Raw genomic sequence first — 16,840 nt, 5'->3', positions numbered from 1 at the left:
TTATGGGTCAATAAAGGAGTTTCAAAATAAAAAAATACTCCACATTTAACCTATTCTGAAGGTAGGGAGTTGAAAGTGCATCTCACTATAATATAGAAAGTATGTAGCTTACTACCTAAGCTAGTTTCATAAAATTCAATGAAACTCTAATTCGATCTCATTATTCAGGTGCTGCTGATGGGCTCAGCGGCTGCTAACCTCCTGGGAGGAGTCCTAGTCGCCTGGTACGTCTACCTGCACTGGAGTAGTCGCTATGCCTACATCTATTCGCAGGTCAAAACTGGAGATGATAAACCTATCATCATAACAAATAAAGTGTGACGAGTTGTCCAAGTGAAAAAAAAACTTATGAATTACCTACCTTAATGCCTTACTTTGTGCAGACTGAACAATCATTATAACAAATAAAGTTCGATTACATCTCACATCTTACATTTTTAAGAGTTGAAAAAACTGTAGAATTAATGCCTACATTTATTCCTATTTGAAGACTGGCGATAATGAGCTAATCATCTTAGCTAAAAAGTAGTTGTGAGAATATGTGGAAGAAAGTGAAAAGAAACATAATGAATTTGTGACATGAAAAAGTGTATTTATTCTCAATTGCAGACTCATAGATGTTACATTAAAAATGAAAAACCTACTAGATATTTTATAATTTAGTACAAACAAATAAGTAACAATATAATGTGGGAGAAAGTGAAATAATCAATGAATTTGTAACACAAAAATGTGTATTATTCTCAAGTGAAGGCTAGCGACGGTAAAAGCCAATCATTAATATTACAAATGAACTGTGATGAGTTCTGCAAGAAAGTGAAAAATAACAAATGAATTAATGTATTCATTAATTCCATTCCAAGTACGATAAGTCAATCATTATAACAAGTTCAGTGTGCTGAGCTCTCTTCAACAAATTTTCTTAAACCTTTCAAAGAAGAAAAGAACATTGAAAATTACAATGTGATGTATTTTACTTTTAAATATTTGAAATAGAAGTATCACTCCAATAAACTGTATAAAGTTTTTTTAAACTAATACCGTAATGATTAATTCTTGTTTTGTGAAATATTTTTCATTTATAACTTAGTTCTATTAGTAGAGTGAATCCTCTTTAAAATTGTACGATACATATTGAGCTGCTTTGTGAACACAGTCATTCACATTATTATGATTTGGATCAGTGAATAACCAGATAACATCGAGCAGAAATTAATTATTACAGTAGACTATGAATATTTCAACTGAATATGAACTCAACCACTATAACCTAAAACAACTGATACCAAGCATGATTGTCCCTCTTGCTATATCATGAATCAGATCGCAGTATATAATGTACCGGTATGTTATGGTACCTATTTACCAGATATTTTTCAAGTGTAGAACCTTCTTTTATATTAGAACCTTATTACCTATATTTTTGTAGGCAATACAAAATTTGGTTTCTTCAATCTAGGATAGGTGTACTAGTTAATTTATTAGAAGAATTTCGAGTACTGTACCGGTAGCCTTGAACAGTACATAAAAAATAAGAAACCTACCAGATATTCTATACTTTAGTGTATAATATAGATTGTATATTTTTGTAACATGATGTGACTAATTAATAGAAACTTATCAATAACGACTGTAAGGCTTGGCAATCACATATTTGAAAGCTCATAGAATTAAATTCCAAAATTTCCCAAGGACAGTATAGTCCATGAGGGAGTTTTGAATAATTCAAAATAATAAATATTATAATAATTAGTATAATAATAATTATTATTATTAGTACCAATATGATTTTCATTATTGTGAGTTGTGAGACATTGACTAGATTCTATCAGAGATATAGTTCTTTTGTAATGATTTGTTCTTTATATGTAAATAGTAATAATTGTAGCTTTATGTTTATTAAATTATCAAGAGCGTTCAATGTGTTAGAAATTAGGGCAACTGATGAAACCAAGTACAATCAGCAATAAAATTATTGTAATAAAGAGTAATCATACCCAAAGCGATTCTCAATCATTGAGAGCCATTCCTATTCACAAATAGGGCCTATAGCTTAAAATCAAAATAGCTTAAAATTCCTATTTTAAAAATTACTAGATCACTAGATAATAATAGTGGTACAGTAGTTGAGAAATTTATATTAATAATTTTTGTTTTTAAACTAAGCATACTAATTTCTCAAATAGGTCTGAAAATTATTATTTTGTCTTGATACATAACTGATAACTTGGATAATCTGTTGGAATGATAATCAATAATACTTAATCCATTGGAATTCCAGTTCACGTACAGTTCAACAATTCTTCTTTTTTTTGTTGACTTCAAGGAATTTTTTGTTTTCCAATAGAATTGAACTTTAGAAAAAAATTGACAGATGTGCCACAAAATCCATACATATATACCTATATCACAGAATAAATACAGATGTATGTAGGCATATTCTAATTTCCAATAGGCTATCAGGAATGTAACTAGCATTTATGATTTATGTTTTTATGCCGATATCTAAATTACCAGTGAGTTGAGCCATTACCATCATGAACTATGTAAGTGGCATTCAAACTAGTTCTTTATTGTGATTAAGGTATAATATATTATGGGTTAAATGTGATGGTTGAGCAACGATCATTCCTGAATTCAAAATTCATTAGAGACCAAAAACTGATCTTTCGACTACTTTTGACAATTGGAAATATAATTTCAATCTTTTCTGAGAAACTTTCTCGCTTTCACAACCAACTCAATTCAATTAAATTTCTTTATTCCAATATAAAAACAATGTACAATATAGAATAGAATAATTATGGAATAATTATTTCCCCGCATGGACAGTTGATCCGTGCGCGAGGAAAGAGTACCCAATCTATACAGGAAACACTTGTGTAAAAACTACAGTCAATAATTTATATTAATTCAAGTTTAGCCTATAGAAAAAATAGTTAAATCCTGTATGAATATATAAATACAAACTGTATCAACGACGATTCACACAGCACAAGTACCCGACTCAGAATACTTCATCTTCTGGTGAGCTATCTGAACTATCGATTTATCATCTTTTGAAAAAAAAACAAGTTTTTAGCATGTTGAAAATTTAATGTTTTCTTCTAAAAATGTCTCGAAAGAAGAACTATAGGTCGATAAAAAAGATCCAGGCACCAATAGAAAGGCGACATTCTCCCCGGTCCCTGTTTCTTTGATGTAAAATTCTCACTTATTACGACACTCCATGATCCTGAGAAGTTATATTCAAAAGATTGAATCATAGTTCCATGCTGAAAATAGGCTTATTAAACAACTGAAAAAATTCTCAATAGAATATTCTTTTATTGCGGATGAAGCCGATAAGAAAGTTTTGCTTATGCGTGGGTAATTTGATGATCAAACGTCCATACCTACCGGCAGGATTCGAACCCATGACCAGGTGGCACTAGCAGACTGAATGGTGCAATGCCTAACACCTCAAGTCGTCTGGACTAACCTGGCCGGCACAATTATTAAAAATATATACAAAATATAAAAGAGTCTCATACAAAGCCTCATACAATATGTAGCATATTTATAATTCTAAATTTTTATAAAGTTTTTTGAAAATTCAAAAACATTTTGGCTTTAACGGGATTTGAGCCAACAAGCAACCTTAAATTCCAGAATTTTATGTTGTATCTTACTACGGAGTTTCCAATTATTGTGCTTGATGATCTGATAGGGCTTTTCTCTCAAGTAGCATATCTATGACAAATACAAGAAATTTGGAAATAGAATTTGAATTAATTCAGAATCTTAAAGAAAAATTTGATCAGTTCGTTATTTACGGTTAAACAGCTAATCAAGTAGTATCGGTAATTCAGATTTGATGAAAACAACATATATCCATATCTTTCTTGTACTAACTTAAATCCAAAGCTGTCTCCATATTATATAGTAGGTAAAGATAATACACTACAGATAAGTGACTCAAATATTTGTTAGTACGTATGTTAAAAAAATGTGGAGTCGCTTTTATTATGGAGAGATTCAACAAAATATAAATATAAAATTTATTGTATTCCTTTATTTCATAGTTTTTAAATAAGAATGTTACATCAAACCGGAATTAAATTTAGTGTAAGAGTGTTGTGATACAGTGTTTGAAGAAGTATTTTTGTATTTAATTATACTCAACAAAAAGTTTGTACTTGGTACCTATTATTGTGATACCTTTGCTAGTTCTCTAGATTCGTAAATGTTTCAGTTTGAATGTGTTATTATCGGTAGTATTAATATACTGTAGGCCTAAACTACATAACCCTGGCTGCCATTTGAAAAATTGCCAACAATGAAACCACAAGCCTTCTCGTCATGCTTTTAGGTTCTAGCCATGAGTGCCTATGAGATTGGAAAATTAGAAATGTATTAGAATTCAGCTCATTGCATCACTGATTTGCATGGTAGCAACTGAACATGAGAAAATCTCTGAAACATTTGACTTTTAAATTTCTGAGACATTTGACTTACATTCAATATTCTTGGTGGGTTTAATAAAATTTTTACGAGTACCATCAACTGCTATTAATGATTGAAATAAGACAATAATTAAATTACTGACAAATTCAAGACTTAAATATGAATATAAGGTATACCCAAACACTTCAATATAAATGGCTTCTGATACTTATTGAAATTATCAAACACAATGGATACTGTTGAAAATGTGTTTTATTAAAATCAGCAAATCAATCAATACACTTAAATATAATCAGAAATGATAGATGTGAACAAGAATATCATCTCCAGCTCATGGTTTTGTGAGACCAAAATTATCAGTAACCCAAATAAATAATTTTTATATTATACAAAAAGAATTTTCTAAAATCTGAAATTGATCTCCTTAATAATGTTATAAAAAAGTAACTAATATGAATAGGATAGTCCATCCATAAGCTTGATACAAATATTTCTATGTTGTGAATGTGATGATTAGCAATGTAAATTCAACTGTATCATATTCCATGGAAATAAATTATGCAAAGTGCGGCAGAACCGATGAAGCAGTTTGCTTCGATTGTCACATCAACTGTGGTAGAGTAAGAATTTTGTCTGTGGTCAATTATTGTCCATTTAAGCAAATTTGAGTAGGAAACATGGTTTGGACTGATATTCATCCAGGACTTGCCATTCGCGATTATCACTCAGAGCCATAGTCAGGGTGGTTTTCGTTTCATCAGGTCATTTTCCCAAGCCCAGGCTCATAAGATAGTATAAACAGGTGCGCGGAAAAGGTATCAAGTTTTTTTACAATAATATTAAAATTGAATTGGACAAAATATCTTGAACTACTTAAACATTAATTCTGAACACACATTTCTGAAAAAGTAGAATAAATGTCAAAATACCATGGTTTAAATATTTTTTTGAAAATATTCCTATTTATTGAGGCCCTGGGTGGGAACCTCGCGGTTGCCAGGGGCCCCCGAGCTGGGTCTGAGCTTCTGGTCTGTGGCCCCCAATGATCCATGATCCATGATCCTCCCTCAAAATGATCCATGGATATTGCAGCGATTACTGTATTGATATGATACACAAATGTTTACAGGAAGTAATTTATTTGATACAATAAATAATTGCTGCCATATTAAAGATTATTCTGACCACATTCCTCAATGATTTGTGAGTGCATTATAAGATGGTTTACGTATTGAATAAGTTTCAAGAAATAACGATAAACTATTAGTTTAAGGAGCTCTAATAATTATCTTTTCCCGGTTTGTTGTTATAATACAATATATAGTAAGTATAATACACAAACTCACTTTCTGTGCAACTTCTGATTCATGTTCAAGAATCCTTCCTGTATATTAATTTTGCATTGTATTGAGTCATATCTTTTCAAACCTTTTGTTTCATCACTTGAAAATAGAGCCTATAAAATAAAAAAAGTGAAAATGTTATATATAAATACAATGAGGGACCCGGTCAGGGACGCCCTTAATTCCTGTCTACGGCCCTTATTGTTACTACAACTAAAAATGTGTGATTACTACACAACAAGCTTTTCGACCGCAGTTGAACATTTCTCGAAACAACGCCGCTCCTAATGCAAACATAGTGTTCATGGTCGTTTTCAATAAGCCCTTAACAATATTTAAAAATGCTAATGTTATTTTGTTATTAGAATGTAAATTCGAATATTCTGTCCAACAAGTATCACATTTTGTCGACCAATTCTTGTTGAATAGACCAAAAAATAGTCCAGTCACTATATACATTGGTGCATGCAATTTATATTGTAGTTCTGATTTTTTATATATAGTATATATTAATTGGGTACATAAGAGAAGTCCAGAACCAATTTCTTCATGAGAAATTTCCTTGTGATAGATAGGGCCTTGTGGCCCAGAAACCTCGTATTTTCGGCTCATTTTCCAGTTTTCAGCTATTTCTGCTAAAATCTCGTAGTCGGACAGAAAAATTTTCTCTCGCCTGTTTTAGATTACAAAATTATGGATAAAATGAGATAATTCGGAACTCTCTTTCTTTAATTAGTACTGAGTTATGATTTTTCAAAAATGAGTGAAATTTGAAGAAAAGAAATCAATTTTGATTAATTTTAGTTTTTGATCAACAATATCTTCCGATTGTTAACATTTAGATATATAATTCAAAATCCCTCTGGGCGTATTTTTGTGCTCTACAATCTCATTCTCGAGAGCAAATTTTTCTGTCCGATCACGAGATTTGGCAGAAATAACTGAAAACTCTAAAATGAGCCGAAAATGCAAGGTTTTAGGGCCACTCTGTATCTAGCACAAGGGAATTTTGCATGAAGAAATTGGTTCTGGACTTCTCTTATGTACCCAAATAATATATTAAAAATCTGGTGTGGCGCACTCACACAACTTTCCTTGCCGTTATGAAAATTGATCAACTGACGCTAGTGTACAGGCGCATCTCAAGTCTACTATTCAAAGATCTAAGCCAGCTGGTGACAGGACAATAACAGGCCTACAAATAACGTTAAAATTGCATACAACTACAAACTAATTGCTGAAAAATCGGAAAAAGAAAATTGGAATACTATTTTTGGAAATGATGATACTATAGATACCCTAGTTGACAATTTTGTGGATCGTATAAATGGTTTTATGGATTCAAGTAAAACTGAGAAGTATATTCCTCGCCGAAAGCGTCCCTTAAAACCTTGGATTACGGACGGAATAATAAGATCAATTATTATACGGAATAAAATGCATGATAAAATAAGAAAAGGCCCTGCAGATGCTGATTCGATAAATACATACAGAGTTTATCGTAATACATTGAATAGACTCATAAGTGAGGCGAAGGATAACTATTATGGGGATAAAATAGAACAATGTAACACCAATAGTTCAAAGCTTTGGAGGTGTATTAATGAGGCTATCGGGGAGGGGAAGAAAGAGTGTTGTAAAATTGGAGTTGATGCCAAGAGGTTGAATGACTTTTTCACCAATGTTGGGAGAGACAGGCTAAAACTATAAACAGTGATCCCACAAGCTCTCCAAATTTCAATTTCAACAACGATGTAATTGAAACTCCTCTACCGAATTCCTTCTTTATGAGACCGACAAACTTCAATGAAGTTCAAGCGACAATAAAGAGCTGAAAAATAACTGCACCCCAGGCTTGGATAATCTCAATAACAAAGTACTCAAACATATAAGCCACACTATTTCACAGCCGCTTTCCGTGATTTTCAACAAATGCTTTGAACAAGGCTACTTCCCTAAACATTTCAAAACCGCCAAGAAAAACCTTTATTCAAGCAAGGAGATCCCTTGGACCCAAGTAACTACAGACCAATCAGCCTTATTAGTAATCTAGCAAAAATCATGGAGAAAATTATAAAGAAGAGATTAGTTGTGTATTTGAACAAGCATAAAATAATAGATAAGAATCAATTTGGATTCCAGACTGCGAAAAGTACCGAAGATGCGTTAATTGAATTTTCTAATACTGTTTCACAAAACTTGAATTCCAATTACAAATCTATAGCAGTTTTCCTGGATATTAAAAAAGCCTTTGATACTATACCACATAGTTTTCTTTACAATAAACTCGAAAGATATGGCTTTAGGGGAATATTTCTAGAACTCATAAAGAGCTACTTGAGAGATAGAACCCAGTCTTTAACAATCGACGGACTTACTGATGTCTCCAAAATGACCTCCTACGGTTTGCCTCAGGGAACGGTACTATCACCAATCCTCTTTATATTATATGTCAATGACTTATTAAAGCTGAAATTAAAAAACGCCACAACTATATCATTCGCAGATGACACTGCAGCTATTTTCCATGGGGAATCTTGGACTGGGGTACATGAAATTGCAGAACAGAACTGTTTGCTCATAAAAAATTGGTTGGACAGAAACACCCTGAGCCTGAACATTGAAAAAACCAATTACATCACCTTCGCATTCAATACAACTGGTAAACCTGATGAGAATTTAAATCTGAAACTCCACTCAAACTGCAACAATAACTGCACCTGCCCTACTATAAAAAGAGTCAAAAGTACCAAATATCTAGGTGTCCAAATAGATGAAAATTTGAAGTGGGACATACACATAAAATTTATTTGCAGAAGAATGAGATATCTATCCTATAAATTCTACGAAGCAAAAAAAATTCTGAACTCAAAACATCTAAAATGGTTTACTTTGCACTGGTCCAGTCCATAATTCAGTATGGTATATCCGTAAGGGGGGCTGTTATAATTCTCACTTAGAAGAGCTTTTCATAATTCAAAAATCAATAATCAAAACAACTTTAAATAAACCCAGACTTTACCCAACCGACTTGACTTTCAAAGAGTTTAATGTGTTAACAGTTAGGCAGTTGTACGTAATAAATGTAGCGAAATATATAATCAAACATAAAGCTAATTTTCCTTGCACAAATAACACAATCAATAACCTGTACAATCTGAGACCCTCCTCAAATAAGTATCTTATGTACAATACAAACATTGAAACCATCAGAAGACAACTTATATATTTAAGCACTAAATTGATAATAAAATTCCTGAAGAATATATCTGCTGCGCAAAATTGACTAAAAAAATAAAACATGATATTAGTATTGGATTAAAACGAACTATTTTTTCTACCTGTAAATTAAACAAAGTAAAAGAGGAACTTAGTGTTTTTGTGTGCTCACTTACCAATCTAGTGTGGACCTTTTTATTTATTTTTCTTTATTAAATTAACTATCCTATCATCCCACCTCACCTTTTTTCCTAATCCTTTATTTTCCCTCTCAAGGATTGAAAGCCTTCCTAGTACATGGGTAACCATAGTTGGAAGAGCTTCAATCCCACCCCTTTACACCAAATTCTGAATTAGCATCTTGTACGGACATTTTTGTTTTTTTTTGTACTAATTTTGCTAGTTGTTTATTCTTGTTGTAATTTAATATTACTTGTATTTTATGTATGTGTGTAAAGGAAAATAAATTGAAATTGAAATTGAAATAACGCTGCAGACACATGTAGTCTGCTATCTCTTCATAGTGAATGATTTAATAGAATCAACACTTGCCAACAGTTTGCAAATTGAATAATCTTATTTTCTCGAACATTGAGCTTATTTTCAATTTTAGGTGAAAATGTTACTGAACATTAATTGTAGAGATTTTTATGCTCAATCTTTTACACTTGAAATGTTTTATTTAAATTGTATCTGAAGCCTGATAATTGGTAATCTGAGATCAAACTTTGCATAGATGGGGCGGAGCTCTTAAAATTTTTTACAGATATGAGACTTGTGGGCAGTTGATTGTGGGCAGAGCTTATCAATGACTTTTTACTTTCCTTGCCCTACTACCATAGGTAAGGAAAGTATTGCTTTCCAAAAAAAATTAAGGTACCCCAATTTCAAGTTTTCTATACGTTTCAAGGTCCCCTGAGTCCAAAAACATGATTTTTGGGTGTTGGTCTGTGTGTGTGTGTGTGTGTGTGTGTGTGTGTATGTGTGTATGTGTGTATGTGTGTATGCCTGTGAACACGATAACTCCATTCCTAATTAACCGATTGACTTGAAATTTTAAACTTAAGGTCCTTATACCATGAGGACCCGACAATAAGAAATTCAATGAAATTCAATTCAAGATGGCGGAAAAAATGGCGGATAATTACTAAAAAACCATGTTTTTCACGATTTTCTCAAAAACGGCTCTAACGATTTTATTTAAATTTATACCATGGATAGCTATTTATGAGCCCTATCAACTGACATGAGTCTCATTTCTGGGAAAATTGCAGGAGCTGCGTAATATTCTCGAGAAAAATGGCGGATAATTACTAAAAAACCATGTTTTTCACGGTTTTCTCGAAAACGGCTCTAACGATTTTCTTCAAATTTATACCATGTATAGCTATTTATAAGCCCTATCAACTGACATGAGTCTCATTTCTGGGAAAATTGCAGGAGCTCCGTAATATTTTTGAGAAAAATGGCGGATAATCACTAAAAAACCATGTTTTTCACGGTTTTCTCGAAAAAGGCTGTAACGATTTTCTTCAAAGTTATTGAATGGATAGCTTTTTATCAGCTCTATCAACTGGCATGATTCTCCTCTCTGGGAATCTAATGGGGGGTCCACCCCATCCTTGAGAAATGGACTTAGTAACCTCCTTCTCGTGCATGAGGTAGGTAGGTAGCGCAGTTCATAAAAATAACACATAGTCGAGATATTTCATCTGTAGAACAGCTGTTTTGACAACTTTAAAAAAATTACGACTAAAAAAATAATCGTATTTTACAATTTACTCTAAGGATAAAGTACTCTGAAAACAATAATTATATATACACATATACAGAAGTTTGATCGTAGTTTCAAATATGAGCAAGGAAAGTTGTGTGAGTGTACCACACCAGATTTTTTAGGTATGAATTTGATCAAAATCGTTGGAGCCGTCTTCGCGAAAAACCCTGTTTTTGACAACATTTTCGCCGTCATCTTGAATTGCATTTGATTGAAATTGTTTGTGTCGGATCCTTATAATGTAAGGACCTTAAGCTCCAAATTTTAAGTTAATTGGGAGATGAGATATCATGTACACAGACGCTTATACACTCATACACACACACATACAGACTAATACCCAAAACCCACTTTTTTGTACTCAGGGGACCTTGAAAACGTATAGAAATTTAGAAATTGAGGTACCTTAATGTTTTTCGGAAAGCAATACTTTCCTTACCTATGATAATAGGGCAAGGAAAGTAAAAAATCAGGACTACAATATAAATTGCAAGCACACCCCCTTTTGTATGTCTATATTGACTGGACAGCTGAACTACAAAGAAACATAGCCTATTGAGCACCTGTTGCCAGTTGTGACATCTGATCAGTAACGTAATTTGTAGACTTATCAAATTCAAGTTATTGAAGTTATTAGAAAAATATAGAATACATACTTGTAAAAATACTGTTGTAAAAATTAAACTGAAGTGAGTGTAGCAGATAACAAGCATTTGGGAAACTATAAACTTACAAAAGCAGTCTGCTCCTGTAAGGTATAAGAGAAGAAACAGGTAGAACTACACTTTACCTCAGCCAACTCATCATGAATTCAAAGAATCAAGTTTACACACAGTATTCAAAAATGTGCACTTTCATTTTTGTGCAATTTCACAGTGATATAGGCTACTTGGGAAAATAATTATTCTATCTATACTACTACTACTACTACTCATTGACTCTACGGCCCTTGAAGAGCCTTGGCCTCCTCCACAAGCCTTTTCCATGCATCTCTGTCCTGTGCTCGCTGTCTCCACCTTCTCACGCCCAAGGATTGAAGGTCTGCCTCCACGTCGTCCAACCATCTCTTGCGTGGTCGGCCTCGCTTTCTTTGTCCCCATGGTTGCTGATACAGAGACATACGTGCTGTACAGGTTTCCGGCATACGTTCCACATGGCCCAACCAACGAATACGTGCTCTTCTAATTTCAGTAACAATGCTCGGTTGCCCATACAGATTATAGAGCTCATCATTTTTTTCTGAGTCGCCACCTATCAGCCTCTAACACTGGCCCATAAATTCTTCTTAGGATTTTTCTCTCCCATCGATTCAACAGCATCTTATCACAACTTGTCAACACCCATGTTTCACAAACATACATCACCACTGGTCGCAGAACTGTCCTATAAATTTCAATTTTACTGCTCCAGCTTAACAGCCTTGATCTAATGATTTTCTGTAGGCTGAAGTATGCCCTATTTCCATCTTTCAATCTCTCTTTGATTTCCATTTGATTTTCATTTTTGTTAGTGATAAGGGATCCAAGATACTTAAAACATTCTACTGTTTTGAAACGATGTCCTTCCAGTGCGAGCTCTTCAGGTATCCTTCTCTGGTCTCTAGTCATCATCATGTACACAGTCTTACTTCCATTGACTGCAAAACCTGCTTTTTTTTACTCTTCCTCCAATTTTCTAAAACTTTCAATCAGATCCTCCTCCCTTCGGGCTAAGATGTCTACATCATCTGCATATGCTAGGCATTGTGCCATTCTAGTAAGCAGTGTACCTCCAGCATTCAAACCTATATTTCTGACTGCTCTTTCCAAGACAAGGTTAAACAGAGTGCCTGACAGAGTATCTCCCTGTCTCAGACCCCTCTCAATGCTGAACTCTCGAGAACTTTGACCAGCGATACTAACTTTGCTTTTGGTTCCTGTCAATGTCATGTTCACAAGGTGCACCAACTTATCTGGAATCTCCAGTATGCAGAGTGTTTCTAGCATATACATCCTGCCTACACTATCATATGCTTGCTTGTAGTCTATGAATAACTGGTGGACAGGAATATTGAATTCGTAGCATTTCTGCAGTATTGTTCTGATAGTGAATATATGATCCGTTGGTGCTCTCCCCTGTCTGAAACCACTCTGATATTCTCCAAGAGCATTTTCAGCATAAGGTGCCAACCTCATTGCTAACACCTTTGCAAAGACCTTCTAAGCTACATTTAACAGAGCAATACCATGGTAATTAGCACATTCCGACTTGGAGTCTTTTTTATGTATTGGGCAAAGGAGTGCCATTTTCCAGTCATCCGGCATTTTCTCTTCCCTCCACACTTTACAGACCAGGGCATGCACCTTTCTCAAAACCAGCACTCCTCCATGCTTCAACAATTCTATCTATACATTCTCATATATTTATTGTATTATAATTATATTTCAATTATTCAGATATTCTGATGGGGTTACTTGAAACATTACTACAAAAATTACTAGCACCCTCTCTTTATCTAATTCTAAACACAACTAGTCTCGGCCGAAACTTGCCGTTTTTAAAATTAAATTAAGTACTAGTTATTATGTGTATTATATCTATCTGATTTATTATTTTATGGAAAAATTTTTCAAGTTGATTGAAAAAATATGAAAGCTTCTATTTATGTGACAAGGACCATACTTCCTCATAGCATCTACCTATACTAATCTATTCATCTTTATGATACCTGCAAACATGATATTGCAAACTGCCAGTCTGAGCACATCTATAGCTACACAGTTTGTAGCTGTAAGGCTTTTCGCCAGTATGTATTCTGCGATGAGCTGTCAAGTGATTTAACCGACTGAATTTGTAGTCACAAAATTCGCAGCTTTAAGGTTTTTCGCCTGTATGTGTTCTTAAATGATTTTTCATAGAACTCTTGCAAAAACATTTGAAGTCACATATTATACAGGTGAAAGGTTTTTCGCCTGTGTCTCCTGAGATGGACTTTCAAACTACGTTTCTCAAAGAATTTGTGATTACAGACTGTACAGCTATGTGGTTTTTGTCTTTTGATATGCCGTTTCAAAACAGCTAAAACATTGCATCCGAAGCCACATATTTCACATATGTGAAGTTCTTGGCCTGTGCTTGTATGTTTTTTGCCTGAGCCTGTATGGGTTTTGTTATGCTGTTGCAAACTAGCTAACACATTGCACCTGAAGCCACATATTTCACACAAGAAAAGTTTTTCATGTGTTAGGAGATGCTTCTTCAATCTACATGAATCAATGCATTTGTAGTCACAGAATGTACAACTGGAAGGTTTTTCGACCGGATGAATTTTCTGATGTTCTTTCAACTGACTCAACTTACTGCATTTATAGATACAGGATTTACAGCTATAAGGTTTTTTGGTTGTGTGTGATTCAACGTTTTTCTACAAATCACTTGAGAAATTATTACTAGAAGAATCATGTTTGTAATAATTTTCTCTATTGTCTCTCAATGTGTTTTTTTCAAATCATAGAACCAAGAAGTTTTGTAGCTACAGTGAAAACAGATATAGAATGTAGCCTTTTGTCCATCAATATCATTAGACTCAGAGAAATTATTACTAGAAGACTCGAATTTGAAATCATTTTCTCTATTGTGTCTCTCGATATGTTTCTTTGAATCATAGAACCAGGAAGTTTTATAGTTACAATGAGCACAGGTATAGCATGTCGTCGTTTGTCCATTCATATCATTTGACTCAGATAAATTATTACTAGAAGAATCATGTTTGAAATAATTTGTTCTATTGTGTCTCTCGATGTGTTTTTTCAAATCATAGAACCAAGAAGTTTTATAGTTACAGTGATCACAGATATAGAATGTAGCCTTTTGACCATCTATAATTATTATCATTCGACTCTGAAGAGTTTGAATGTGCATTATAGATGTTCAGTTTGCTTACTTGTGTGTTGATGTGGCCAGATAAGCTGCTATCATCTTTCTCCGAACTTTCTTCTGCATTTTGAACATCTGAAAAATAGAAATAAGAAAGTTGCATTTCATTTATCATTTAAAATAGACATTACCATCGATTTGAACAAAAATGTTTCAATTAATAACTTAATATTTGGTGATAAAAGTTTCTTAATAATTCAAATGAATTCACACTCTGTATGTTAATGGAATAGTTGATGTTTGGTGGTCTTCATTGGAAAATGTTAAAAAAGTGAAAGGGAGTGTAAAAAATAGTTAATTTACATTGACGCTTAAGCCCCAATATATTATTAGTTGTGTATAAAGTAATATAATAATTGAATTACATAATTCAATTGTAATTATTATAAATACTACATTAGAAAGGTAATATTTAATTTATTTGCGCATCAAGTTCTACTTTCTCCTATGAAGTACTCAACATCTTCCCCGATAGATCAAGTTCCAAATAATTTGAGCAAGAGAGAATATATATTATAATCGAAATACTTGTGAACAGAAATACTTCAATATTAAACAAACAAACAGACGTTTTGAAATAGTGTGCCATTCTTCAACATTTTTTTTTACCTACCCTATATCTACTTGTGAATGTGTGAAAATTTCAAGTTAATTTCAACAAATTTTTGTTTCAACTTCTACAATTGTTGAATTACATTGCACAATCTCATTTATTCAATAATAAATTGTGATTAGTATGATAATTCACTCTATAATTATTCAATAAACTGCACTTCAATGCTGGAATTTCAAAGTGTATCTCACTATAGTAATCTTCATGAAACAATAGAACTAATAATATTGAATAGCAATAATAAATTATAAAATATCTTACAATTTGCTTTGCCTTGGATGAATAATTGACAGTCGGCTGCACGTTTGCGGCCATCACAATCATCTTCATCAACATGATTATCGTTTGGAGACCATGCAGTGCTGCAGCCTGGTACTGGGTCTTGGCAGCTATTGGTCTCCTCCTTGACAGCAACTGTTGCCATCTGAAAAATAGACATTCACGGTCAATGAAAATGAATTCGAATCATGCCAAACTTTAAACAGTTAAATTCACTACTTAACAGCTGTTTCTAATATTGAATACAATGGATAAACAAAATTGATATATTATTTATTATCAAAATTTGGGAATAGAATAGTTTTGGGCTGCGGGTCAAGCTTTTCCGATGATATTCATAAGATTTGTAGTTTTGTACCTACAAATAAGTGAATGAATAAATAAAGGCTGAAATAGAGCTATAGTCTCTGCAAACCTTAATTTGCGACATGGGGCTCTATAGCAAATGTTATTTCAATAAAAAAATAGGAGTAAACTGTTGCCGCTTTCATGCTGATTCTCCCAAAAAGCCCTATTCTCTCTTTTAATCTCTTCCTCTTACACAATTAGCTCACAGGCTCTTTGAAAATCTGAGCAATGCTGCAATCGGATACACGTGAATCACATAAGTGGTGATGGGGGGGAAACGAATAAGTGAAGGTGTGGGGGTGGAGGGGAAAGTGTGTATCACAATATATGACGAGAAAGTTTCATCGCGATACATTTCCACCACCACTCCAGAGCATAATACTATGACGAGGTCCACTCTATAATTGCAGTGAAGAAAAACAGGAGAACAGCGTTGCCGATTCTCTGCCTTCTATAGAAGATAGCTGATACCAGTAAAACTATGATTTATTATAAACTGTTCATTCTTGTTTAAATATAGGCTAGTCAATTCCTATTTCATTCATCAAGAGAATATGTTTTTCAATGATTTAATAATTAATTTTCATTATTAAAATTAAATATTCTAATAGGTAATTAATTGTATTTCTACATTGTTAAAAAATGTTCTGTTGAAGTTGGGGAGCTAGAAAAGTATAGCACAGTGTGACGACCACAGTCAGTGCAGTGCCGCAAGGTTTATAAATAAATACAGGTCATGACACAATTAGCCCAGTCAACGAAGTGTTATAGAGGGAAAAGTTTGGAAGAAAATTTTTGACCCCGCAGTTCTGTTGAGGGTAGTGAGGAGGTAAACATATCAAAAGTCCGCACCCCTACTCCCTGTGCTAAGGGGGTGGAAGTGGTTCAAAGATGCCATTT

The 16,840-nt window shown here is 33.4% G+C and overlaps 2 protein-coding genes across 16 annotated transcripts in view; one reads left to right on the top strand and one right to left on the bottom strand.

The window, feature by feature from the left end:
• The window catches only part of LOC111056699, a 45,947-nt gene extending 41,777 nt beyond the window's left edge, over positions 1-4,170 (top strand). For all 6 annotated transcript variants that reach the window (XM_022344090.2, XM_022344089.2, XM_022344087.2 and 3 more), the window contains exon 6: positions 169-4,170. In XM_022344090.2, the coding sequence (XP_022199782.2) occupies positions 169-321 (153 nt within the window). In that variant the 3' untranslated portion in view covers positions 322-4,170. The remainder of the gene's footprint in view (positions 1-168) is intronic.
• Positions 1-16,840, bottom strand: part of LOC111061634 — a 35,672-nt gene that overhangs the window by 5,709 nt on the left and 13,123 nt on the right. For 2 of the 10 annotated variants that reach the window (XM_039431034.1, XM_039431033.1), the window contains exons 2-4: positions 15,575-15,737; positions 14,708-14,775; positions 5,793-5,902 (exon numbers count right to left, since the gene is read on the bottom strand). In XM_039431034.1, coding sequence (XP_039286968.1) covers positions 5,793-5,902; positions 14,708-14,775; positions 15,575-15,737 — 341 coding nt within the window. The other 8 variants (XM_039431041.1, XM_039431038.1, XR_005571660.1 and 5 more) reach the window with 7 other exon arrangements.

The sequence above is a fragment of the Nilaparvata lugens genome, chromosome 6 (genome assembly GCF_014356525.2).
Source record: "Nilaparvata lugens isolate BPH chromosome 6, ASM1435652v1, whole genome shotgun sequence".
NCBI lineage: Eukaryota > Metazoa > Arthropoda > Insecta > Hemiptera > Delphacidae > Nilaparvata > Nilaparvata lugens.
The sequence above is the reverse complement of the archived record's forward strand: the minus strand, read 5'-3'. Positions and strand labels throughout refer to the sequence as shown.